This window comes from Adiantum capillus-veneris, chromosome 19 (assembly GCF_014529385.1).
Source record: "Adiantum capillus-veneris isolate H3 chromosome 19, ASM1452938v2, whole genome shotgun sequence".
Taxonomy (NCBI): domain Eukaryota; kingdom Viridiplantae; phylum Streptophyta; class Polypodiopsida; order Polypodiales; family Pteridaceae; genus Adiantum; species Adiantum capillus-veneris.
Window position 1 is genome coordinate 150,489,857 of NC_140949.1, and position 26,636 is coordinate 150,516,492.

General features: G+C 48.6%; 1 protein-coding gene across 1 annotated transcript; it reads right to left on the bottom strand.

The window, feature by feature from the left end:
• Positions 1–22: 22 nt before the first annotated feature.
• On the bottom strand, positions 23–26,531 carry LOC147435073 (Transducin/WD40 repeat-like superfamily protein). Its single transcript, XM_086491437.1, has 2 exons — positions 26,139–26,531; positions 23–894 (listed from the first exon to the last, which is right to left on the bottom strand). Exons 1-2 carry the CDS (start codon positions 26,445–26,447, stop codon positions 106–108), a joined length of 1,098 nt encoding a protein of 365 aa, XP_086347563.1. The 5' UTR covers positions 26,448–26,531; the 3' UTR covers positions 23–105.
• Between the last annotated feature and the right edge of the window lie 105 nt (positions 26,532–26,636).

Below are 26,636 nucleotides of genomic sequence, written 5' to 3' on the forward strand. Positions count from 1 at the left end.
ATTTAAAAGTGAAGCACAGAGAAGATTAAAATGTATTTGTTAGTAGAGACTACGAATTATGTTTTTGTTGTTAACACGGTTATAAGAACACAGGAGTACTATTTGTCATAAAGGGAAATGAGGCTTCCAAAGATGAAGCGAGCAATCGTAGAATGAGCAAGATGCAACCAAAGGTAAAGAGCTCTCCAAATTGCCTACAAAAGCCTCTCTCTTCTCAACTTCAGCATCATGCAGCACTGACTGAGTAACAAAGGCTTTTGATGGGCCCCTGAACCAATCTACTCCATATGCTAGCGACTGATGCTTTTTATACTCCATAGCTAAGACGAGCTCATCCCCTTGCATTTTCACAACCATAAATCCATTATGCATACATGCAGCAACAAGACAGTCTTTGTCAAATGGACTCCATTTCAATTTCCATACGCCTCCTCCCAATGCCAAAACCTTCTCTGCTATTGGCTGACTGAGCATCCTCGTGTCCCAAATGCGCAGTTTTTCATCATAACTTCCAGTTGCAAGATGATTCACTTCATGGGGACTGCCTTGAATGCTACATACCCCCATATGATGCACTTTCTTCTCTCTGAAGACTGGCTGGATAAGACCTGCTCGTGCATCCCAACCACAGAAATGGCAATCATCTCCTCCACTGTAAAGGATGTCTGGCCTCCACGGATCATATGCGACACACCAAGACTCAAAGCTATGTGCATTTCCTCTATGTTGAGAGACTTCCACATTTGATTCTCTAATGTCGACCACAGACAGGCCACCATCGGAGTGGCTTATAGATATTTGCTCCTTTGAGAGGGGGTTCCAATCCAGGGATAAGCACATTGATGAGCTGATGTTGTCTTTTATGAGCTCACAAAGGTGGAAAGGTTCAAGAACCTGCGCTGCACTGTAAGAAGCATCTCAAGGGATATTAAAACAAACTGCCACATGCATGCCGACATTTATGATATAGTGAACAAGTGCATTTGGCCACTGTGTGTATGTGTGTGCGCTTGCATGCTCACGTAAATGCAAAACACATAGCAGCGTATATTCCATAACTTAAAAACCATGACCTGCTGACAGTGTAACAGGGAACGGGGGGGAACACAACCCAAACGTTCCGAAACGGCGTTCCGTACGAGTCTCGTTCCCGAAACGGAGATGGAAACGGAACACCGTTCCGGAACGAGGTGTAACCGGAACGGTGTTCCGGAATGGGGGGAACGAGGCGGAATGGCGAAACGCGGGGCGGAACGGACAAAAGTAGGCATTTGGGGGTAAAAAAGTTTTGGGGGCAGTTTGGGGCTGTTTGGGGAACATATTTGGTGCAGTTTGAGGGCAGGTTAGGGAGCAAATTTGGGGGCAGTTTTGTGGGTTGTTTAGGAGTTTATTTGAGACTAAGCTGAATGGAGGTAATTCAAGCCTTACTTTAGTGGACTGTTCCGGCCCCGCTCCCGTTCCGGCCCCCCCTCCTCCCCCCCGTTCCTGTCCCGTTCCGGACCTTCCCGTTCCCATTCCCCGTTCCCGTTCCGGGTAACTATGACTGTTGAACCCTTCATTCTCAGATGTCATGTAACCTGTCTCTTTCTACCTTCGTAATCTCTCTTCTCAGAAACTTGGGGCATATTATGTGGCTCAATCAAGGCACTAACAGAAGGTGTGGGTTTTTTCTTAGGTGCTTCCTTAGGACGATCTCTTTTCATGTGACCCTTAGTGTGACGCTAAAAACATCTTCCTTCTTTTCCACAAACGGTTCGTTCTTCAAGACTTAACCATCCTCCTACTATTTCTTGAGCAAATTTTTCATGAGATGTCAACTTAGGTTTGTCTTGAGTTTTAGCCTTTCCTTTATTATCACTGTGAGGTGAAGAGTTCTGTGCTTTAGGTGTAAAGGAAGATTGAGAAGAAGAAGAAATACCGTTATGCTTCCCATTGTTCTTACCGATGTTCTTACCATTTTGTTGGTTTCGTGCACTACTTTGAGATGACTTATTCTCCTTAGGGTTACCTTTTCTTGTGTGAGAGCTATCACTGCAGCGTTGTAGTCCGTAGGGTTGAAGACTTGCACATTGAATTTGATGTACTCATCCAACCCAAAAAGGAAAGCCTCCTTGCGTTTTGCATCCAATTTACGCAATTGAACGCCAATTTGCAAAATACGGTTAGAAAAAGACATAACAAGAGTGCCATTTTGCTTGAGGCCGCACCAATCTTCCTTCAACCGATCAAGGTACTACGGTGGCATAAAACAAGCCTTGAGCTTGTCTTGGAAGTCGACCCAACTGAAAGACAGTGGCTTGCCATCCACAACACAATCAAGATGCTCAGCCAACTATGCCTCTTGCCAAGCTTGATACCAATTGATAATCTGGGGCTGAAATCGGCGATCGCTGATTGCTGATGTCCAAAACGCTTGCGGTCTGGCTGAAAAACTCTGGCTGGTTGATGCTGAAAACGCTAGGTACTGCGGGAAGAAGGGGTGCTTGTACTGCAGGTGCTAAAGGTCCTTGTTCTTCTGCTGCTCCTTGCTTCTCTAGCGCTCCATAGGGCTGGCTATATAGGGATTTTAGGCTGGGTCGAGCAGCTACAATTTCAGCCCACGATTTCATTTAAAATGCCCCCTGTCACTTATTATTAAGTCACCTTAGAAGAGGTGGCTCACATGAGGCTAAGAGGAGGTTCACATGCGGTGGATTGCTTATGCTTGGTGCTATCTGCTTATGCTAGGTGCTAATGGGTTGTGCAATCATAGGGTCTACAACTACTCTTAAGTGCCTGGACATGCACGTCCTGCGTACAGGCTCACAAGGGTGCGGTGCCAGGACACTTCCTACGATGACCTAAACCCTAGAAGTAGGAGTTACAACTTGTCCACATGCACATAGGGTTAGATGTGCACGTGACACACTGTGGATTCAGAGGCTACTCTTGGAGATGGAATTTCCCCAGCAAACGACCATCATGTACTTTGACAACAAGAGTTATATAGCCATTGCAAGGAATCCAGTGTTCCATGCCCAGACCAAGCATATAGAGATACAATACCATTTTGTTCGTGAGAAGACCAAGGATGGCTCTATCCGACTAGAGTACATCCCAGCTTCGGATTACCCTACTGACATCTTCACCAAGCCTCTTCCACAAGCAACATTATCCTCTCATGCCAACTCCCTTTGACTTGTTTTGTCACGTGACACATCCAACCCTATGTGTCCGTGGACAAGTTACAGCATGACAAGGGTTCAGTTCAGTCCAGTCAGTCTAGCTTAGGAAGTGATCTGACACTTTGTGAGTCTGTTCACACACCGTGCATGTCCGGACACTTAGATTAGATGCATATCCTCTGGTTGCACACAGCATGATCATTAGCATTCCCATCATATTCCATCAGGATCATTTTACAGGGCATAAAACCTATTTTCCCTATTTTTGGCATTTTTCACTTATTATTTTTAAGTGACTTTTGTTGGAAACTGGGTAGGGCAATTTTCACAAGCAAGTATATCAAGAAACCTAGCGCTAGCACTTAGGGGCAGAAGAGGCAACAGGACCCGGTGTTCATCAGGCAACTTCTCAACAAGACCCCCCATCGGCAGTAAACCTAGTGTTTTCAGCCAAGGACCAACTCAGCCCACCGTTTTTGCATTGCATTTGCATCAGCCTGGCGACAACAGAGGACAGATCAGCCCTAGCGTTAGTGGTTTGCACCAGCAGATTCACAGCGTTTTTGTAGCAGGACCCATTTTCAACCCTAGCGTTTTTGGATCAGCATACCATCCTAGCGTTTTGTAGATCCTTCGCGACGGAACAGTTAGAAGCATCAGCGTTTTCAGTTTTCAGCACTTAAGACACAGCAGAACAAGTCCCAAACCTCGCAGATCTCACCTTCCCGCAGCAGATCCTCGCCGCATGGTCAGATCCCACGAAGTTTACAGTTTCAGCCCGGAAAACGCAGATTTCAGCATCTGCGTTTTCAGCGCGTCGTCGTCGCATCGTCGTCGTCGTCGCATCGTCGTCATCGACATCATCACCGACATAGAGTCAGAATTCAGCAGATAGAAGATTTGCAGATTTCAGCCATTAGCATTTTCAGATTTCAGCCCGTCTCGTCGTCGTCCTCATCGTCGTCGACATCATCGGCAAGTCCAAGCATTGTAGAGATTTGTGCAATCAATAGTAGACCACTCTCGCCATAGAGAGTGGGGCCTTCGAAGGAGAGTTTGACAACATTCTGGTGTCGTATTCTTCTCTCTCTATCTCTCGATCTCAGCACCTTCATTCACAGTGTTCACCACTTTGTTTGTGTCTATTGCACTGTCTCACTAAAGGAACGGAAGGCTCTCCCTTTCGTAAGTAAAAGGAACCTTGAGCACAGTTCGAAGCACTCATCTTGAGCAAAGTTCAATATTCACTTCCGCTGCACCTTACATTGGTATCAAAGCTTTGGCAGTGTTCTGTATACTCAAGGAAAGAAACACAAGAACCACATAATTTTTTTTTGCTTGTTGCGGTCGCACGTAACCCAAGACTTCTTGGGCGTGTCGATTCCTAATCGTGTTTTTGAAGAGTGATAGGAAACCCAAGAAAGAAGGGCTTGTCCAGCCTCCCCTTGTGTCTTTTTTCACTCATTGAGAGCGGACCGTGCACTTAGCGGCCGGCCAATCGATGTGAGGTGGGAAAAAGCAACCTTGGTGTGAGCGTAAGGCCGCCAAGGAGTGTGCCCGCGGAAAAGAGTAGAACTTGGGTGAAGAGAAGATCCTTCTCTAACACAAATTGCAATCGAAAGAAGAACCGCAAGAACCTCAAGATTCAAGACCCTCAAGAACCTCAAGAACCCAAGAACCTCAAGACCCTCAAGAACCTCAAGAACTCAAGAACCTCAAGAACCCAAGAACCAAGACCCACAAGAACCCAAGTTCCTCGTGAACTTCAAAACCCAAGACCTCAGTGGATGGTCATCACCCGAAGCGGAATGGATACTTTGCATGAAGGCGATGAGCATGAAGGTGGCGAAGACGAATTTTCCCCACCAGGAGGTTTTCCCTCCCCCTTCCCCATCTACTCCAAGGATTGCACTAACTCCTATGGAGGAGTTGGAGCAGATGTTTATGGACAACAAGTTAGAACGCGAAGCAAGAAAAGCAGAAATTGAGCGTAAATACGAAGACAGAATGACAGCCATAGCGCGTGAGTGCGACGAAAGAGAAGCAAGATTTGATCGCGAGAACAAAGCAAGAATGCAAGAGATGTTGCGACTCTTGTCTCAAGTGCAGGCACAGATGCAAGAGATTCGGGAAAAGGAGACTCTCGTAGTCTCTTCTTCTCCGAAGCATGACACACATGATTTGCATGATTATGCGTATGATGATTTAAATGACAATGATAAGCATGATGATTTGAATGACAATGACAAGCATGATGATTTGCATGATCAAGATGTGATTTCTCTCACAAGCATGATGATTTGTAAGATCACGATGTGATCATTCACAAGGATGATGGGTTAGTTGATGCTTTTTCTAGTGAAGCTAACCTCATTGCAGATTCAATCAATCACGAAGGACCGATCTTGGCTCTCAAGTCGAGGTCTACAGAACCCCCTCCCAGACTGAACTGATCTTGGCTCTCGAGACGAGGTCCAAAGAACCCCCACAGGAAGTATTATGTGTTCGAATGATTAGTCAGCACGCATTGTTCGAGTGCTTCATTCGTGATGCTTTCCTATATTTTAGTCACCGTCCTTATGTGATCCCTTTTCACAGGCATGACATATTGTACAATGAACACGATTCACTCATGAATGAGGCTTGAGCACGGATGTATGCGGATGATTCATGAAAAGATGGAATGTTTGCATTTAAGGAATTCACATTCCATGTCTCTTCCTTGGCATGACACAATCTCAGAAAGAGCACAAGAAGGATTGAGCATCAAGCATCGGTATTTCCATTGTGATTTGCCACAGTTGATTGATTTAGATCAGATTGTCAACATTCGATTCCATTGTTTGTGTGTGTTTGATGAACGGTTTGACGCTCCGTCACTTTGTTCATCTGCATTGCATGCACAGTTTTTTCGAAGGAATAGTATTTTTCCAGCCACTTTACATGGAATGGGTATGTTCATGTTTTTTTGTTGGAAGTCGTTTCAGGAATTTTCATCCTCGGAGATTCTTAAAGAAGGTAGACGCATGACTATCGACGAAGTTGAAACATCTAAGGAGCCACAGAAGACATCGTGTCGCTTTCGGCACGGCCCAAAGAAGCAAGCATTGCAAACCTTTATGAAGTTCAAGTATCGCATGACCCACGCATCAGAGTGGGCCAGCGACGAGTCCTTTCCAAGATTCCAGAACCTGTTGGCCATCTCCCTCGACGCCATACAATTCGGTACCAGTACCTCACTTTTAAAAGGAGGGGATGTCACGTGACACATCCAACCCAATGTGTCCGTGGACAAGTTACAGCATGACAAGGGTTCAATTCAGTCCAATCAGTCTAGCTTAGGAAGTGATCTGGCACTTTGTGAGTCTATTCGCAGACCGTGCATGTCCAGACACCTAGATTAGATGCATATCCTCTGTTTGCACACAGCATGATCATTAGTATTCCCATCAGATTCCATCAAGATCATTTTACAGGGCATAAAACCTATTTTTCCTATTTTTGGCATTTTTCACTTATTATTTTTAAGTGACTTTTGTTGGAAACTAGGTAGGGCAATTTTCACAAGCAAGTATATCAAGAAACCTAGCGCTAGCACTTAGGGGCAGAAGAGGCAACAGGAACCCGGTGTTCATCAGGCAACTTCTCAACAAGACCCCCCACCGGCGGTAAACCTAGCGTTTTCAACCAAGGACCAACTCAGCCCAACGTTTTTGCATTACATCAGCCTCGCGACAACAGAGGACAGATCAGCCCTAGCGTTAGTGGTTTGCGCCAACAGATTCACAGCGTTTTGCAGCAGGACCCATTTTCAGCCCTAGCGTTTTGTAGATCCTTTGCGACGGAACAGTTAGAAGCATCAGCGTTTTCAATTTTCAGCACTTAAGACACACCAGGACAAGTCCTGAACCTCGCATATCTCACCTTCCCGCAGCAGATCCTCGCCGCACAGTCAGATCCCACGAAGTTTACAATTTCAGCCCGGAAAACGCAGATTTCAGCATCTGCGTTTTCAGCGCGTCGTCGCCGTCGACATCGTCACCGACATAGAGTCATAATTCAGCAGCAGATAGAAGATTTGCAGATTTCAGCCCGTCTCGTCGTCCTCCTCATTGTCGTCGACATCGTCAGCAAGTCCAAGCATTGTAGAGATTTGTGCAATCAATAGTAGACCACTCTCGCCATAGAGAGTGGGGCCTTCGGAGGAGGGTTTGACAACATTCTGGTGTCGTATTCTTCTCTCTCTATCTCTCACTCTCAGCACCTTCATTCACAGTGTTCACCACTTTGTTTGTGTCCATTGCACTCTCTCACTAAAGGAACGGAAGGCTCTCCCTTCCGTAAGTAAAAGGAACCTTGAGCACAATTCGGAGCACTCGTCTTGAGCAAAGTTAAACATTCACTTCCGCTGCACCTTACATGTTTCCCATCCAGGAGCTGAGAGGGGGTGTTAGAGTTCAGATTCATGTTTGGTGGTGGCTCCAATATCTCCGAGGTGCAAATTAGGAAGTGAGGGCTGTTCTGTGGCTATGCCTGGCCGTCTCTGAGGTAGACGTACTTGTTCTCGGCGATGCACTCCACGGTGTTGCTCACCTAGTAGGCTGGCATGAGGTGGGACCCTCATTCCTAGGGTTTCCCGATGTCAGAGTCTCGAGTGTTCCGCAGTTTTGCTACTAAAATTGTGTCAGGTCACTCTTAGGGAGTTTACATATTTATTAGCATTTTAGGGCCATTTATCAAAATCCTAGGTTTTCTACAGTAGGTAGGGCAAATTTCCTATTTGCCTATATATGAACCCACCTCCTTGTACTCTTAGGCATGTTGTGATCATTGCAGAGCTCCAGAGTTTGAAAACGACATCCACTTTCCCAGATAAGTACGAAAGAGGTCATTAATCATCTGTTGGAAAGTTGCATAAGCGTTGGTCAATCCGAAAGGTAAGACCAAAAATTAATAATGTCCATATTGTGTACGAAACGCGGTTTTCGAGACGTCATGTGGGTGTATTTGTATTTGATGGTAGCCGGACGAAAGATTGATCTTAGTGAAGTATTTTGCACCCAAGAGTCGATCCATATGGTCATCCATCCTAGGCAAGGCAACGGATACTTGATCTTGACGGTGACTTTATTGAGACCTTTGTAATCTACGCAAAAACGCATCCCACCGTCCTTTTTAGCGAGAAGAACGGGAGCACTGTCACAACTCAGTGATGTGGCTGCCCAATACTCACACACACCCGCTGGCTGCTCCCGGAAATGCCCTGTACGGCGCAGAAATGCTGACGTGGCTTGCTGTACGGACGCCCGCGTTTTGCGGGGCTGCTGTGGCAACAGTGTATGGACACCAGCGACAGATTTTGAGCTACTTTTTGGCTACGCAGTAGCTACGCAAGAGAGAGAGAGAGAGAGAGCTTTTAACTTTAAGCCTTGCTTTATTTCCCTAAGAGGACTTGTGAGAGGAAAAAAAATTTGGAAGTGCTTTACTTTGGGACAGCTTTTGATTTTGAAGCTTTTGAGCTTTGTTTATAGCATCCCTTGTAAACTTATTTAATAGTGGCTTGGGCTCTCACTTCTCAGAGCATCTGGACGCAGAGTCTAAGAGTGAGTCCTGACCACTCTCTTGTACTTTGAGTTGCAGATTAATACAAAAAGAAATACCGAAAGGGGCGCCAGTCTTTGCGGCCAACATCTCTAGGCACGGAACTCCGTCGGGCCAGTGTCGAATCAATTGTGAACTGTGAACTATTTTGAAGTGAATTCTTGTGGTGTCGCGGTAGATTCTCGACTTGGAATGTCCAAGTCTTTTACGGTGGTATCAGAGCGCGGCCGATTTCTCTCCTACCGAGAAATCTGATCCTTTTTACGCAGCACTTATGGTTTCAGACAGTGATCAATCGACTTCCTCTACATCCGAAGATGCGGGAAGAGATCACGACGAAGATTCACGCAAGGAGGATGGCCCGCCTCGGCCTACTCAGGCGGAGCTCGAAGAGATGGAGCGTCGACGATTGATTGGCGATGCAACAAAGATGATGCTAAATTTTACGGAGGACCCGAAATTTGCAAAATTTATGAGTCAGACCTCCTTCGACGAGGTGCATTCACAGTGGCAGCAAACCATAGAACCACCCCGGCACTGAAGAAACCTCCTACTCCAAGGATGTATACATAGCAAGAATTAGAAGAGGTGGTTGATGCACGAATTGCTCAGCTTTTTGACGCACAGAACAAAGCAGAAAAGCACGACAAAAAGCAGAAGAAAGGAATCAACTTCCCAAATTATTTGGGTCATCAGTCTACATTTGCATCGGCAAGAAAGCAGAAGAAGCGTGTTCGATTTGAAGGAGTACCCAATTCTTCTTCTTCTTCTTCTTCTTCGAGCTCTTCTAGCCTCGAGGGAAGAAGACAGAAAGGGAAAGAAAAAGGCAAGAAGCCTAAATCTCGCAAGAAGCCTAAATCTCGCCTAGTTGTTGACAGTTCTATAGAGGACTCGTCTTCAGATAGTTCGGACTCTGACGACGGCACCTTTTATGCAAAGAAGAAGAATTTTTATAAAGCCAACCAGTATGACTTTCTGGAGAATAAAAGCAAGAAAGCCCGAGAGTTAAAGAAGGTGGACAGTCAATTAAATTTGACACGTTTTCTGGTTATAGAGATGCTTCGAAGGCTTTGTCTTTCATACAGCAGTTTGACATAGCTTTCTTTGGAGGGCGTTACTCAGAGCACTCCAAGATTCGGAGGGCTACCTCTTACTTCAAGGGAAATGCACGGAGCGAGGGCAATGAGAGGATGTTGTTATGCCTTTTGGATTGACAGGTGCCGTGGGTACATTTAATCGTCTCATGGTAGGCCGTTTCGGCGATATGGTTGGTGTATGTGTGTTCATCTTTCTTGACGATATTCTCATTTTTTCTGCATCATGGGAACAACATGAAAAGGATGTCGAAAGGGTACTAACCCGTTTGGATGAGTGTCGGTTGTACATTGCAGCTAAGAAATCTGAGTTTTTTCTCACTGAAGTTACTTATCCGAGTTATATCATTTCTGCAGAAGGCGTCAAGCTAAACCCCACAAAGGTGGAACAGGTGCGTAATTGGGACTTGCCCAAAACTGCATATGATGTGCGTTCTTTCTTAGTTTATGTCAAGCATATAGTTCGCACATAGAGAATTTTGCATGCATTGCCGCACCTATGACTGATGTTTTGAAAGGGGTAAAGACTCGCCGTTAGCACGTAGACTTGCCCGAAGCAGCCATTGAGGCTTTTGCAGCTCTCAAGGTTGCGGTGACAGAAGCACCATGTCATATCCTTGCCTCTTGGGATGACCCCTTTGAGGTATGGATGGATGCGAGCAATGCACTGTAACAGGGAACGGGAGAACACAGCCCAAACGTTCCGATACGGCGTTCCGGACGAGTCCCGTTCCCGGAACGGAGATGAGAACGGAACGCCGTTCCGGAACGGGGTGTAACCCGAACGGTGTTCCGGAATGGACGGAACATGAGGCGGAACGGCGAGACGCGGGGCGGAACAGGCAAAAGTAGGCATTTGGGGGAAAAAAAGTGGGCTTTTGGGGGCAGATTTAGGGTTGTTCGGGGAACATATTTGGTGCAGTTTGAGGGCAGGTTAGGGGGCAGTTTTGGGGTTGTTAGGAGTTTATTTGAGACTAAGCTGAATGGAGGTAATTCAATCCTTACTTTAAGTGGACCGTCCCAGCCCCGTTCTCGTTCCGGCCCCCCCTCCTCCTCCCCGTTCCCGTCCCGTTCCGGACCCTCCCGTTCCCGTTCCGAGTAACTATGGAGCAATGTCGCCATAGGCGCTGTGCTTCAGAAGCATGGTCGTCCCATAGCTTTCCTTAGTCGAAAGCTCAATAGTGCACAAAAGAACAATTCAGTTTATGATAAAGAACTTTTGTCTGTCATTCACTCTTTTAAGCATTGGAAACATTTTCTGTATAGTAGAGAGTTTACAGTTCGCACAGATCACCAAGCCCTCAAGTGGCTCCAATCCATGCCTAGTGCACATTGGAGTGATCGCCAAGCACGGTGGTCACAATTTTTTGAGCAATTTGGAGGTTTGATTGAGTATGTGCCTAGAAAAGCTAACCCTGTTGCAGATGCATTGAGTCGCAAAGGACAAATTTTGGCTCTTGAGTCAAGATCCACAGTTTCTATTCAAGGTGTCTCTTCCGAAAACATGAAGAACCAGTATGCTGATTCCGAGTTTGGTAAGCAATGGTTGCAGGCTCTTGCTTCTCAAGGGCCAAGCAAGTATCTCATTCGTGATGGTTTGTTGTATTTTCGTCAACGTCTATGTGTGTTGCCCTCTCTTAGGCCAACCATATTGCATGATGCACATGATTCTCTCACGGATGGGCACAGGGGAATGAACACCACTTTGGAAAAAATAAGAAGATTCTTTTATTGGCCTAAAATGCGAAAAGATATGTTTCGTAATGTCACACAGTGCACTATATGTCAAAAGGTAAAAGCTCCTCGAGATAAGAAGCAAGGCCTCTTGCTTCCGCTGCGTATTCCCGATAGACCTTTTTAAGATATTTCCATGGATTTTGTGACTAACCTTCCACCTAGTTTGCATTCAAGGAACACTCAATGTGTAAGGTGTAGCAGAAGTGAATGTTGAACTTTGCTCAAGATGAGTGCTCCGAATTGTGCTCAAGGTTCCTTTTACTTAGGGAAGGGAGAGCCTTTCGTTCTTTAATGAGAGAGTGCAATGGACACAAACAAAGTGAATAGACACTAAGCGTGAAGGTGCTGAGACTGAGAGATAAGAGAGATAAGAGAATACGACACTGGAAAGTTGTCAAACCCTCCTCCAAGGGCCCCACTCTCTATGGCGAGAGCGGTCTACTTATGATTGCACAAATCTCTACAATGCTTGGACTTGCCAACAATGTCGACGACGATGAGATGGGTTGAAATCTAAAAATGCTAAGGGCTGAAATCTGCAAACCTTTATCTGCTGAATTCTGACTCTATGTCGATGTCGACGGCGATGACGACGACGCACTGAAAACACAGATGCTGAAATCTGCGTTTTCTGGGCTGAATCTGCAAACTGCGCAGGATCTGACCATGCGGCGAGAAACTGTTGCAGGAAGGTGAGATCTGTGTGGTTTGGGGGTTCTACTGCAGAAACTGACTACTGAAAACTGAAAACGTTGAGTCTAGGGCTGATTCCGTCACAAAGATCTGCAAAAACGCTAAGGTTGATCTGCAAACCAAAAATGCTAGGGGCTGAAATCTGTCTTGCGAAGGAAACTGCTAACGCTAGGGCTGATCTGCTGTCACTAGGGGATCTGCTATCGCTAGGGCGGATCTGCTGTGTCTTGTGGTCACTGAGGCTGATCTGTAATGCAAAAACGCCAAGGCTGATCTGGGTGCAAAAATGCTAGGCTCTGCTCTTGGGCAAAAACACTAGGTTGGTCTTGGGGGGGTCCTGCTGAGAAGGTGCCTGTTGAACCGGAGCTCCTGCTGCCTCTTCTCCAGAAAGTACTAGCGCTAGGTTTCTATATATACAAACTTAGCAAAATTGCCCTACCTAGTTTCCAACAAAAGTCACTTAAAAATAATGAGTGAAAAATGTCAAAAATAGGGAAAATAGGTCTATGCACTGTAAAAATGCTACTGAGGGGTTCTGATGGAAATCTGATGATCCTGCTGTGTGCAACCAAAGGATATGCACCTAATCTAAGTGTCTAGACATGCACGGTCTGCGAAGAGACTCACAAAAGTGCCAGATCACTTCCTATTCTAGATTGACGTGATTGAATTGAACCCTGGTCATGTTGTAGCTTGTCCACGGACACATAGGGTTGGATGTGTCACGTGACATCCCCTCCTTTTCAAAGTGAGGTACTGGTACCGAACTGTATGGCGTCGAGGGAGATCGCCAACAGGGCCTTGAATCCTGTGAAGGACTCTTCGCCGGCCCACTCTGATGCGTGGGTCATGCGATACTTGAACTTCATAAAGGTCTGCAACGCTTGCTTCTTGGGGCCGTGCCGAAAGCGACACAAAGTCTTCTGTGGCTCCTTCGATGCTTCAACTTCGTCTATAGTCATGCGTCTATCTTCTTCAAGAATCTCCGAGGATGAAAAATTAATAAAACCACTTCCAACAAAAAAACATGAACATACCCATTCCATGTAAAGTGACTGGAAAAAATCTCGTCTTCTCTAAAGATTGTGCATGCAATGTAGATGAACAAATAGACGGAGTGCCAAACCGTTCACCACACACACGCAAACAATGAGATCGAATCTTGTCTTTATGATCTAAATCAATCAACTGTGGCAAATCACAATGGACATGCCGATGCTTGATGCTTAATGCTTCTCGTGCTCTTTCTACGACTGTGTCATGCCAAGGAAGAGACATTGAATGTGACTTCCTTGAATGCAAGCATTTCATCTTTTCATGAGAAATCCGCATACATCTGTGCTCATCCATGGGTGAATCGTGCTCAACGTACAATATGTCATGCCTAGGAAAAGAAATCACATAAAGACGCTCACTAAAATACAGGAAACGATCACGAATGAAAGACGCGAACAATGCGTGCTGACGAATCACTAGAACACATAATACTTCTTGTGAGGGTTCTATGGACCTAGGCTCGAGAGCCAAGATCAATTCTTCATGATTGATCGAATCTTCCTGTGGGGGTTCTGTGGACCTCGACTCGAGAGCCAAGATCGGTTCTCGGGATGAATCGAATCTACAATGAGGTTAGCTTCACTAGAAAAAGTATCAACTAACACATCATCCTTGTGAACAATTACATCATCTTTATCTTGCAAATCATCATGCTTGTGAGAAATCACATCTTGATCATGCATTTTAAATCATCATGCTCGTGAGAAATCACATCTTGATCATCATGCAAATCACCATGCTTGTCATTGTCATCCAACTCATCATGCTTATCATTATCATTCAATTCATCATGCTTATCATCATGCAAATCCTGTGTGTCATGCTTGGGAAAAGAAGAGACGGAGAGAGTCTTCTTTTCCTAATCCTCTTCAAACTGCGCATGCACAATAGAAAAGAGTCACAAGAACTCTTTCATGTGTCAGTTGCTCTTTTCTTTTCTTGCTTTGTTCTCACAATCAAATTCTGGTTGTCTTGCTTTGTTCTCGCGATCAAATTTGGCTTGTCTTTGTTTGGCTTCCAAGCGTGCTTGCTCGTGCTCACGCTCTATGGCTGCCACTCTTTCTTCGTATTCACGATCTATGGCTGCCCTTGTTTCTTCGGCCGCCAAGCGCGCTTGCTCACGCTCACGCTCAATAGCTGCCTTTCTTTCTTCGAGTTCTAACTTCCTTGCTTCACGTTCTAACTTCCTGTCCATAAACAACTGCTTCAACTCCTCCATAGCAGTTAGTGCAATCCTTGGCGTAGATGGGGGGAAGGGGGAGGGTCGGAAAAACCTCCTGGTGGAGAAAATTCTTCTTCACCACCCTCATGCTCATCACCTCCATGCGAAGTATCCATGCCGCTTCGGCTGATGACCATCCACTGAAGTCTTGTGTTCTTAAGTTCACAAGGAACTTGGATTCTTGCGGGTCTTGGGTTCTTGGGGTTCTTAAGTTCTTGAGGTTCTTGAGGGTCTTGAGGTTCTTGAGGTTCTTCTTTAGCTTGCAATCTATGTTAGAGAAGGATCTTCTCTTCACCCGAGTTCTTCTCTTTCTCGCGGGCGCACCCCTTGGCGGCTTTGCGCTCACACCAAGGTTGCTTTTTCCCACCTCACGTCGATTGGCCGGCCGCTAAGTGCACGGTCCGCTCTCAATGAGTAAAAAGAGGCACAAGGGGAGGCTAGACAAGCCCTTCTTTCTTGGGTTTCCTGTCACTCTTCAAAAACACGATTAGGAATCGACACGCCCAAGAGGACTTGGGTTACGTGCGACCGCAACAAGCAAAAAAATATATTGTGGTTCTTTCCTTGAGTGATACAGAACACTACCAAAGCTCTGATACCAATGTAAGGTGCAGCGGAAGTGAATGTTGAACTTTGCTCAAGATGAGTGCTCCGAACTGTGCTCAAGGTTCCTTTTACTTAGGGAAGGGAGAGCCTTCCGTTCTGTAATGAGAGAGTGCAATGGACACAAACAAAGTGAATAGACACTGTGCGTGAAGGTGCTGAGACTGAGAGATAGAGAAAGAAGAGAATACGACACCGGAAAGTTGTCAAACTCTCCTCCAAGGGCCCCACTCTCTATGGCGAGAGCGGTCTACTTATGATTGCATAAATCTCTACAATGCTTGGACTTGCAGACGATGTCGACGACGATGAGACGGATTGAAATCTAAAAATGCTAAGGGCTGAAATCTGCAAATCTTTATCTGCTGAATTCTGACTCTGTCGATGTCGATGGCGATGACGACAAGGCGCTGACAACACAGATGCTGAAATCTGCGTTTTCCGGGCTGAATCTGCAAACTGCGCAGGATCTGACCGTGTGGCAAGGATCTGTTGTTGCAGGAAGGTGAGATCTGCGAGGTTTGGGGGTTCTACTGCGGAAATTGACTACTGAAAACTGAAAACGTTGAGTCTAGGGCTGATTCCGTCGCGAAGATCTGCAAAAACGCTGAGGTTGATCTGCAAACCAAAAACGCTAGGGACTGAAATCTGTCTTGCGGAGGAAACTGCTAACGCTAGGGCTGATCTGCTGTCGCTGGGGGATCTGCTATCACTAGGGCTGATCTGTTGTGTCTTGTGGTCGCCGAGACTGATCTGCAATGCAAAAACGCCAAGGCTGATCTGGATGCAAAAACGCTAGGCTATGCTGTTGGGCAAAAACGCTAGGTTGGTCTTGGGGGGGTCTTGCTGAGAAGGTGCCAGTTGAACCGGAGCTCTTGCTGCCTCTTCTCCAGAAAGTGCTAGCGCTAGGTTTCTATATAAACAAACTTAGTAAAATTGCCCTACCTAGTTTCCAACAAAAGTCACTTAAAAATAATAAGTGAGAAATGTCAAAAATAGGGAAAATAGGTCTATTTACTGTAAAAATGCTACTGATGGGTTTTGATGGAAATCTGATGATCATGTTGTGTGCAACCAGAGGATATGCACCCAATCTAAGTGTCTGGACATGCACAGTCTGCGAACAGACTCACAAAAGTGCCAGATCACTTCCTATTCTAGACTGACTTGACTGAACTGAACCCTGGTCATGTTGTAGCTTGTCCACTGACACATAGTGTTGGATGTGTCACGTGACGCAATGTTTGACAATTGTTGATCGTTTCAGCAAGTTTTGCATGTTAATTCCTTGTAAGGCCATAGTCACAGCACAAGATGTAGCACGATTGTTCATCAAGCATTGGTACCTCCTCTGTGGTTCGCCAAAATCGATTGTTTCAGATAGAGATGTTAAGTTCACGTCCAATTTTTGGCGCGCACTCTTTGAAAATTTTGGCACTAAGTTGGATTTTTCATCGGCTTTTCATTCACAGTCAGATGTTCAGACAAAGATTTACAATCAGTTGGCTTTTGATGTTTTAAAGTCATATGTGCATGATCAGCAGTCTCATTGGGAGCTTTATCTCCCATTGGTTCAGGCTATTTTGAATGACTCTTTTTTTTTTTCCGAGAAAAAGATCCTTCTATTAGTTAATGAAAACTGCCCATAGGGCTACATCCACCTCTGCTAGAGAGGGCTACAACAAGCATGATGGGGAGACTCTCCCAATGAAAAAACAGCATATATACAATGGGGCTAAATCAAGAGATGAGAGGAGGGAAGAGCCACACAGGTGGACAGTAGTGCCATCTGAGCACCCCCTGGACCATGGTGTAGAAAGGCCCGGGGCGCCAGAGTCGAAGGAAAGCCTCGCGGCGCTCCCGCATGCGGTCGGAGCTGCCCTGTAGTCCCTCAAGCTGTCCTCTGAGAGTATGGATCAGCTCTAGCCAAAAGTCACGAACAGTCTCGGCTGGTGGCACAGGGCGAGCCTCAAAGATGCGGAAACAACAGGCCCGCCAGATGAACCAGAGAGCTAGGCCGCTGATGAGCTCCCAGCACTCCTCTCTCTCACTGCACCACTCCTGTGGAGTAAGGTCTGTAGCAGGCTGGAGTGTAGGTCGCCCCCCCTGTATCACTATCATCCTGCTGGTGGAAGATAGCTCAAACTGTAGTGCCGGGCCCGTGAGGGTGGACCAAGCCGCTGCCCCCCAAGTGTACTGTCGAGCCGTGGAGAGGGCAAGCATCAGCCGAAGAACTCGTAGCCACACCTGCTGGGCCGAGGGACAGTCCCAAAGACAGTGTCGCTGACTCTCCACCAACTGGTCACAGGCTGTACATGCGACCGAGAGACCACTATGCACAAGCCAGCTCCCTACTGCTGTGGCTCTGTGTGCAACCAACCACTGGAACAAAGTGACGCGCCTCGACTGTCTGGAGTCCCACAGCCTCTGCCAAAAAGCTGCCAAGAACTCAACTGTGAGACCCTCCTCCTGCCAATGTCGTGCTGCAGCGGGGCGGGCCTCTCTCTGCGCTGCAAGTAAATGACGTCCAAGCCGAACAGTGTACTGAAAGAAAGGGAGCGGTCTGCAAAAGAGAAGGGGTCCCTCCAAAGCCACTCACCAGGATCCCACTGTACTCGTGCCAGTGGACAGCACTCCCAAGCCCATAGCCTCCAGTGTCCTGTCTCGAGAGCTGCTGGGTCAGGGTCTATGACGCAAGTCCTCCCACAAATGCCCACAACTCGGATCCTCTGGAAACAGCACTCTGCTACCTGCGGGGCCTCTACTGTAACTCGCTGTAATCGTCTCCCACCCTGAAGCTCGAAGAACAGGGCTGGGACAGTCTCTGAACAAGCCCTGCCTGAGATGAGAACCTCCAGTCGTGTGAAGGCTCCCATCCATCGGGGTGCTACTGGCTCGAGAGGCGTGAGCCACTCAGCTGGAACTGACTCTGAGATGTCCTGACACATGCTCTGAACCCCTCTCATGCCCTGTAGCTGGACACCCTGCACCTCCTCTGACAAACCTGTGAACTCTAGCCAGTCACCTAGAGAGCGCGCTGGACCTGCTGCCATGGGACCCCAAGAAACATGAGGCCTACTCCCAACCAAGTGGCTTCTCTGAGTGCTAACCATGGGGTTCCAGACGAGGGGCTGTCGTAGGCGCTCCTCCGTGCATGTCGGCTGTCTCTGCTCTAGGCCACGCCGTAAGAGCTCCCAAGAGCGAAGCAAACTCACAGCGAATCGGTCCTCCAGTCTCCTGCTCAAACCAACTCGGCGCAACTCTGTAAAGATCCATCTGGTCGAAGGTTGCCAAGGGCCTCCTGACTGAGGCACCCTGGCACGAAGCCTCTGTAGCAAGAACTCTTTCCAGGGCTCCTCGCCTGGAAGAAGTCCTCTGACGACGAACCTCCCAAGAAGGGCTCTGCTCTGCTGTGCTGGATCAATGATCCCAAGCCCTCCCTGAGAACAAGGGAGTGTGATGACCGACCAAGCCACCTTGGCTCGGGCAACCTGAGTGTCGCGACCTGACCAAAGGAAGTTCCTGATCAGCCTCTCTACCTGGCTGATACAAGAACTCGAGAAGATCCAGCAAGAAGTGATGTACCACATAGTTGCCAACAACACCTGGTTGGCAACAACTACTCTACCAGCCAGCGAAAGTCGTGCTGAGCTCCAGTGTAATAGCTTTCTCCTGATGGATAGGAGAAGAGCAATCTGCTGCTCGGGGGACAAATCCAAACCAACCTGACAACCCAAGTATCGAATTGCAGTCCCTGGAGGAATCCACCTGAAACCCTCTCCTGGCATCCACTCTGGCACAGGAGCACTGCCAACCGAGAAAGCCACTGTCTTTCTCCAGTTGATCAGTGTGCCCGATGCACAGCAGAAGGTCTCTAGAGCCTGCCCACACCTGTGTAAATTGGCCTCCTGGCCCTCTAAGTACAAGGCTGAGTCGTCGGCAAACTCAGCGTCCAGAAGCTCATCTCCCCGTATAGGGAGTGCGAAGCCCCTCAAACCAACCTGCTGTGACACCAAAAATTTGCTCATCGCCTCCGCATAGAACAGAAAGAGAAAGGGGGCAAGAGGACAACCCTGTCTGACCGATCGTGTGAGCATGAAGCGCTCACCTCTACCTCCTGCCAAAAGCACCTGACTGTGAGCCTGTCTGTACAAAGCTGACACCCCTCTGATCCAAGCATCTGAAAAGCCCATCCTGCGAAGCGTGCCCTCTAGAAAGTCCCAGTCAACTCTGTCGTATGCCTTCTCAAAATCGAGAAGAAGAATCACAAGGTCCTCCCCACGGAGACGTGCCAGGGCAGAAGCCTCCCAGAAAGTGAAGATGTTGTCAAGGATACTGCGCTCCTTGACAAAACCTGTCTGAGTCCCATGTATAAGGCTCTCCAAAAGTGGCTGAATCCTCAAACTCAGAGCCTTGGCAAGAATTTTGTAGGCTGAGTTGAGGATGGTGATGGGGCGCCACTGTCGAATCTCATCCAAGGAGCCACCCTCCTTTGGAATGAGGTAAATCAGGCCCTCACTCATGCTATCCGGCATCACTCCTGTGTGCAGAATGTACTGAAAGGCACTACAAAGATCTGGGCCAAGCAAGTCCCAGTACTCCAAGAAGAAGCTGGGAGTCAGCCCATCCTCACCTGGACAGCTACCACGAGGAAGGGCCCTAAGAGCCGTGTGCAGCTCCTCAAGCTGAAGAGGTATCTCCAGCCTCTGGCGCATCTCCTCAGTCACAAGACAAGGCATCTGCACCCAAACCTGCTCCCTGCATGCATCCTGTCTCTCTGACTGGGGCTCAGCCGACAGTAGCTCACGGTAAAAGTCAGTAGCAACTGCACGCATATCCTCAGGCTCACAAGCAACTGACCCATCGGGTCTCCTCAGCTAATTGACCTTGGCATGCGAGTGCCGAGGTCCTACTGTCTCAAAAAAAGCACCTGTCACTCTATCACCTACCTGAGTCCACTGAGATGCCCGTCGGTGAAAGGCAAACTCATGGCGCCTCTCCTCTGTGCAAGCAAGCTCTTGTCGAGCCTGTTGTAACTGCTCCTCCAACCATGGACTGTCTGGATGCTGCTCCTGCATCCTCTGTAGTGAAGCAATGCCTCGTCTGAGACGCTGCTCCACCTCTCGCTGCAGCCCGTCGAGCCAAAGACTCCTGGAGAAAAAAGTGGCTAAGCTGAGCTAGGCCTAAGGCCACTCTGTCTGCCGGTAGAGCCTGGCTGTCCATGCCCTCTGTCCAAAGAGCCTCTACCCTCTCTCTGAGTGCTGTGTCCAACAAGACCCGCTCTGGGATGCGAAGCATCGTGCTCCCACTCCTCTGCCTGTCTGCCACTGTGAGGATCACTGGTGCATGGTCCGAGAAGGATGTCCCTGCTAGGATGCCCACTAATCCCCCCAAGTCACTGAAGTGGTCACTAGTGTAGAAGCGATCTATCCGCGATAGATTCACTCCTCCCACTCTGCGGTCTGATATAGAGAAGGCAAGACTCTCAGGAGGCCTCACAAAGCCAGAATGCTGCCATGTATCCGAGACTCTCAAAGTCATACACAACCTCTCCCAAGCTGCTAACTCGACTCCATGCACAGTAGCATGGCTGCCTCCGATCCTGTCAGAGGGGTCCTCCAACATGTTGAAGTCCCCTCCTACACACCAATGGTCAACCTGTGGCAAAGACTCAACAATCTGTGACCAAAACTCTGCACGAGCACTCACCACATTGGGCGCATAGATGTTCAGGAAGCCCACAAGGCCACCCTGAACCTGCACGGTAATCCACTGAGCCCTGCCTGGCACAATAATCCCTCTGCCCACAATGGCCTGCTGCAATGAGTCCGCAATAGTCATACATACCCCACCCTGGATGCCTCCAGGTCCAAAAGCAGCTGACCAAAAGGTATCATAACGTCCACGCAAAATCTGACCACATCGCCGAATGCAGCTCTCAGACAAATGGTGCTCCTGAAGCATAAGGAGATCAATCTCTCCTCCCACAAGGCAACGCTGAAGCTCCTGATGCAATCGGCCCCGTTGTCGCTAAAATTGGGGCCCACCTAATCCCTGCACGTTCCACGAGACGATCCTCATGGGGAGCGAGAGAGAACAGATGCTGCCGCAGCAGCAAGACGGGCTATCTTCGAGGCAAGCTTGGATGGGGAGTAATCTGCATCCGAGCGTCCTCTAGATAGGCGAGCCTGTAGTGAGTGCCTGGCCCAAGCCCAAGCAGAGCGAGCCGTGCGTAAAGCAACCTCCTTTGTCCAGGAGTCCTCATGTATGTATACATAGCAAGGCAAACACTGTGTATCAGCAAAAAAGTACACCACAATGTGCCTACATCCTCCTGAGTCTGGGGGTATCACCGCAAACTTGGCCAGTGGCCACAAAGTCTGCAGCAAATCTGTAACTCCAAGTTCTCCCATGTGGTGAGAGAACTCGAGAACCTGTGTATGCAACCATCCCACCACTGAGTCGAGGGACCACTCTGTCTCGGTCCTACCACAGAGGGGAAAGGAGAAACCAACTGCTGAGTCCAAGGCCTCTGTCCCCCTAGCGGCGAGGAACAGAGTGTGGACCCTGAAGCAGGCTGCCTCGTGGTCTGCTGCGGAATCGCCGAGAAAGCGAGTGAATCCGTAATCGAAGAAGTCCCAGCGGCGTCAAAGGTCAATGCTCGTCAGACCACAAGGGATAGCTACAAGGGAAGATGTCTGAATCTGCAAAGGGGGCCGCAAGAAGGGCTGGCCCTCTCTCGCTAGGCGACTCGTGGTAAAAGCGCTGCCAAGAGATCTCCTAGCCGCTGGCGAGGGACCAGTCTCCTGAGTCAACTGTGGTACTGAAGCAGGAGGAGGGGGAGAAGGAGCTGGGGGGGGGGGGGGGGGAGGAGAAGAGAAGCGGGGTGGGGCGACAGAGACAAGGGGGCGAGGTGAGGAGTGGGCGGGAGTAAAGGGCGGGGGAGGGGATGAGGAGGAAGAGGGGAAATCTAAAGGTGGGGGGGCTGGCGAGGGTGAAGCGGAAGAGGAGGCTGGCGTAGGGGGCTCCTCCTGCTCAAGAGAACCAAAGCGGTTCCCCGTGGGAACCCACTACTGCTGAGTAGGCACCTGAGGGCCACTCTGAGTGCCAGGCTGTCGCTGTGGCCCCTGGCGTCGACGGCCACGGGCCTGCTGCCACCCCTCCTCCGCTGGAGCCCCCGGCTCGGAGGGTGGCTCAGAATCTGTGCGCTGTCGCTGGCTGAGGCTGAGGCCCAGCCTTAGCAGGCTGGGGCTGAGGCTGAGGTGCAGGTCGAGGCCTCCTCCGTGGACAGGCCTTCGCTAGGTGGCCCATCTGTCTGCAAATGAAGCACTGGTTCGGGAGACCCGAGTACTCCACACTCTGCCTAAACCAACCCCCACTCACCCGAGGCAGAAGGATGACCTTCGGGAGCGTGTGGGTATCTCTGACCAAAACTCGAACTGAAGGGATGCCGGCCGCCTTGGCAGCTACTGATGCTGCCGTACGAGGTGTCTGCAGAACAGTCCCGATGGCGGAGCCAATCCTGGAGAGCAGTGGAAGGTACTCCCTCCGTAAACCCGGAAAGCAGACTGAGATGGGGATGTCTGCCTCCTCTACTAGCGCATCCGAAGTCGGGTCAAAACCGTGTCGCCACTGTCGAAAGTGGGCGCGTGATGCTCGGATAGCCAGTGGACTCATAGCTATGACCTTGGAGGCCATCTCGGAAGTCTCGAACTCGATCTGGTAGTACCCCCGTCCGAGGATCTGGACATCCAAAATCTTGCCCACCTCTGCGAGAAGGCGGGCATGGAGAAGGTCTCGCAGCTCTCCTCTGCTAGGACGGGTGCCGAGAACCTTGCAGATGACAGAAGTCGCCTGCAAGCGCTCTACCTCTGCGGCAAGGCTCGCTTGCTCTGTCGGCGAAAGAGCAAGTCGAATGGTGGGCTCAGCGGAGTCGGGCGAGGGGGCTTCAGGCGAGTCCCTCTGTGGCGGAGCTGGAGCCTCCATCTGTGTCTACTGCTGAGTCGAAGAAGCGGACGGAGAAGAACAATCTGCAGCCGAGAACGCCGAACACTTGTCCGAAGAAAAGGTGTTGCAGAGCCACGCGCAGAAAACCCTTCGGAGATAATGCGGACGAAAAAAAGGGGGGGAAGGAGGGAAGGAAAAGGAGGCGAGCACGGGTACAGAAGGCTGCGGGGGGGGGGGGGGCGGGAGAAAACAGCCAAGGAGTGGGGGGGGGGCAGCGGGAGGGCTAGGGGGGGAGGGCGGCGGGCAGCAGGGGGCAGGAGGTGGCGGGCTGGGCAGGGTGGAGGAAACAGCGCGAAGGCGGGAGGAGGGAGGGGGTGCAGCGCGAGGGCGAGGGGGGGGGGGTGGCTGAGGGCAGCGCGAGGGTTAGAAGGAGAAGGGGGGTGAGGGGGAGCGATGGCGCAAGGGGGGGGGGGGGGGGGGGAGCGTGCAGCAGCAGCGAGCTCAAAGGGATTTTTGAATGACTCTTTTTCCTCTGCCATTGGTCAAACTCCATATGAGGCAGCTTTTGGCCGTCCGTTCCAGTCACTTTTGACTCGCTCCATCAGTCAAATGCCTGATGCCAATGCTGAAAGTCAGTCATTGGATGAGATTTCTGGCTTCGGCTAAGCAAGGCTCAGAAATCTTATTCACGGCAGGCTAATAAGCATCGTCACAATGTTTCGATTAAGGAAGGGGATTGGGTGTATTTAAGAATCATGAAGCGACGTCTTAAGCAAGTAGGAAAGAAGTGTCCAAAGTTGCCTTTTCAAATGTATGGTCCTTTTCCTGTCAATAAAAAGATAAATGAGGTTACAATGAAATTGCAATTGCCTAACTCATGGTCAATGCACAACGTTTTCCATGTTTCTTGGTTGAAAGTGTTTCAGGAGGGCACACCTTCGAAGGACATTTCCAAAGAAGAAGAACCGGAGATCATCGATGAAGCAGAAGTCATGGAGTCGGAGCAAGTGTTGTTGCATCGGTTTCGACATGGTTCAAAGAAGCAAGTGAGACAGTACTTTTTGAAGTTCAAAGATCAAGGAATCCACGAAGGAGTGTGGGTCGATGAAGAGTTTTTCAAAGATTACCCAGAGTTGTTGGCAGACTACAAGGAAGCCATGCAGCTCGGTACCAGTACCTCACTTTAAAAAGGAGGGGATGTCACGTGCACATCTAACCCTATCTGCATGTGGACAAGCTACTTCATGACAAGGGTTCAGTTAGCCTAGCTTAGGAAGTGTTATGGCACTTTTGTAAGTCTGTTCGCAAACATTGCATGCCCAGGCACTCAGAGTAGAGGATATGGGCACTTAGAGTAGATGCATATCCTCTGGTTGCACACAGCATGATCATCAGCATTACCATCAGATTCCATCAGGAGCATTTTACAGTGCAGAAAACCTATTTTCCCTATTTTAGCCATTTTTCACTTATTGTTTTTAAGTGACTATTGTTGGAAACTGGGTAGGGCAATTTGACTCAGCTTGTATAAAAGAAAACCTAGCGCTAGTGCATTCTGGCAGAAGAGGAAGGAGAGCACACGCATTAAGTTGCAGCAAGCCCTCTAGAAAGCTTCTCAAGCAAGAACCCTCCCATAACCCCTAGCGTTTTCAACCTTGGACTACTAGCGTTTTCAGCCTTGGATTATTGGCGCTTTCAGCGTTGACCGACACCAGCAGATTCAATGTTTTCTAAGCCAGCAAGTTAGCATTTTTTCAGCCAGCCAACCAGCGTTTTCAAGCCAGCAAAACAGCGTTTTTCAAGCAGCAGACTCAGCGTTTTTCAGCCAGCCAATCAGCGTTTTTGGACAGCATGAAAGTCAATGTTTTCAGCAGCATAGACAGCAATAGATCCAGCATTTCTAGCAGATAGAGAACAGCCAGCACATAGCATTTTCAGCCATACGTCAACGTCGCCGCTCTCGTCGTCGCTATCGTCTCCAACCTAGATACACAATGCATCATAGCTTCACGAACTTGCATCAGCATCTTGTACCAGATTTGTGCAATCAATCGCATAGACCTCTCTCGCCATCGAGAGAGGGGCCCTTGGAGAAGGGTTTGACAACTTGTCTGGTGTCGTATTCTTCTCTCTCTATCTCTCAATCTCAGCACTTTCATTCACAGTGTTTATCCACTTTGTTTGTGATCACTTGCACTCTCTCATTAAAGGAACGGAAGGCTCTCCCTTCCGTAAGTAAAAGGAACCTTGAGCGCAGTTCGGAGCACTCATCTTGAGCAAAGTTCAACATTCAATTCCCCTGCGCCTTACATCCATAGTAGCTTCTTCATCGACTTGGTCTTCCTACATATGTCCACTATGAGTTGCAAAGAGTTAATACATCTCAAGTGAATGCCCAATGTGATCCTGGTATTTAATTTGTCTAGTAGGTATTTATTTTACTTATTTGACATGATTCTAAGTAAGGCAATTTGCTAAGGGAGATACATAAGGCCCACAGATTAGTATATAAGTGCCCATTGTATAATAATCTAATTCATTGTCCAGTTGATTGGTTCAACATCTCTCTCTCTCTCTCTCTCTCTCTCTCTCTCTCTCTCTCTCTCTCTCAACTCTCCTCGTCGGATAGATCTTTAAGGTCTCTTGGGATGATTTCCTACGACGTTAAAATACTCTTCTTCTTCTTCTTCTCTCTCTCTCTCTCTCTCTCTCTCTCTCTCTCTCATTGTACACAACTTTGAGAAGGAAACCATTGAAGAATTTTGTACCCACTCCTCAAGGAGTGACCACATCCCTATGTAGATGCACCTATTTTCATAGTTTTGTGTGACCCCCTTGTAATCATAGCTCTTAGAATCCTAAGAGTTTAACGGTCACTTTCACTTCCTTTTATCCCTTTACGAATGCATGAATATTGTATTTGATTTGACATATAGGTCAATGTTGGCCTCGAAAGGACCGTTAATAGACTCTCTCTCTCTCTCTCTCTCTCTCTCTCTCCGTGTAGGAGGTAGGACTCACTTGCAGATTGTAGAGAGCAAGGCTACCATCTGCACCAGCTTGTGCCAAGAGGGGAGGGGTGGGAGAGGAGGAGGGGGGCCTCCATTTAATATCGAAGATGCCACAAGTCTGTAGTGTGTCCGTCCGATAGAGCTCGAGGTCGCCACAATCGGGAAAGGTAAAGAGAGAGAGTGTTCCCAAGCGCCAAGGGGCCTGCTCTGCTGACGCTTCTTGTAAGGTGTAAGTAGCTGCTGCTAAGACATTGAAATGGGGAGGCGTCGGACAAAACTCCACGGCGTCTGCATTTCCATCAAGCTTCACGCACGCCATTGCCCGACTCGCCGAGCTCCTCTCTCTCTCTCTCTCTCTCTCTCTCTCTCTCTCGCGCGCGCGCGCGCGCGTCTTGACTTCAGTACTTCCAAAATTTCTCTCGAAAAAAAAAGATGGCAAATAACATTACTAGTTCTCAAATCAGCGAATGCCAAGTGGCATACCTCCCCCTACTCTATAAATACTATC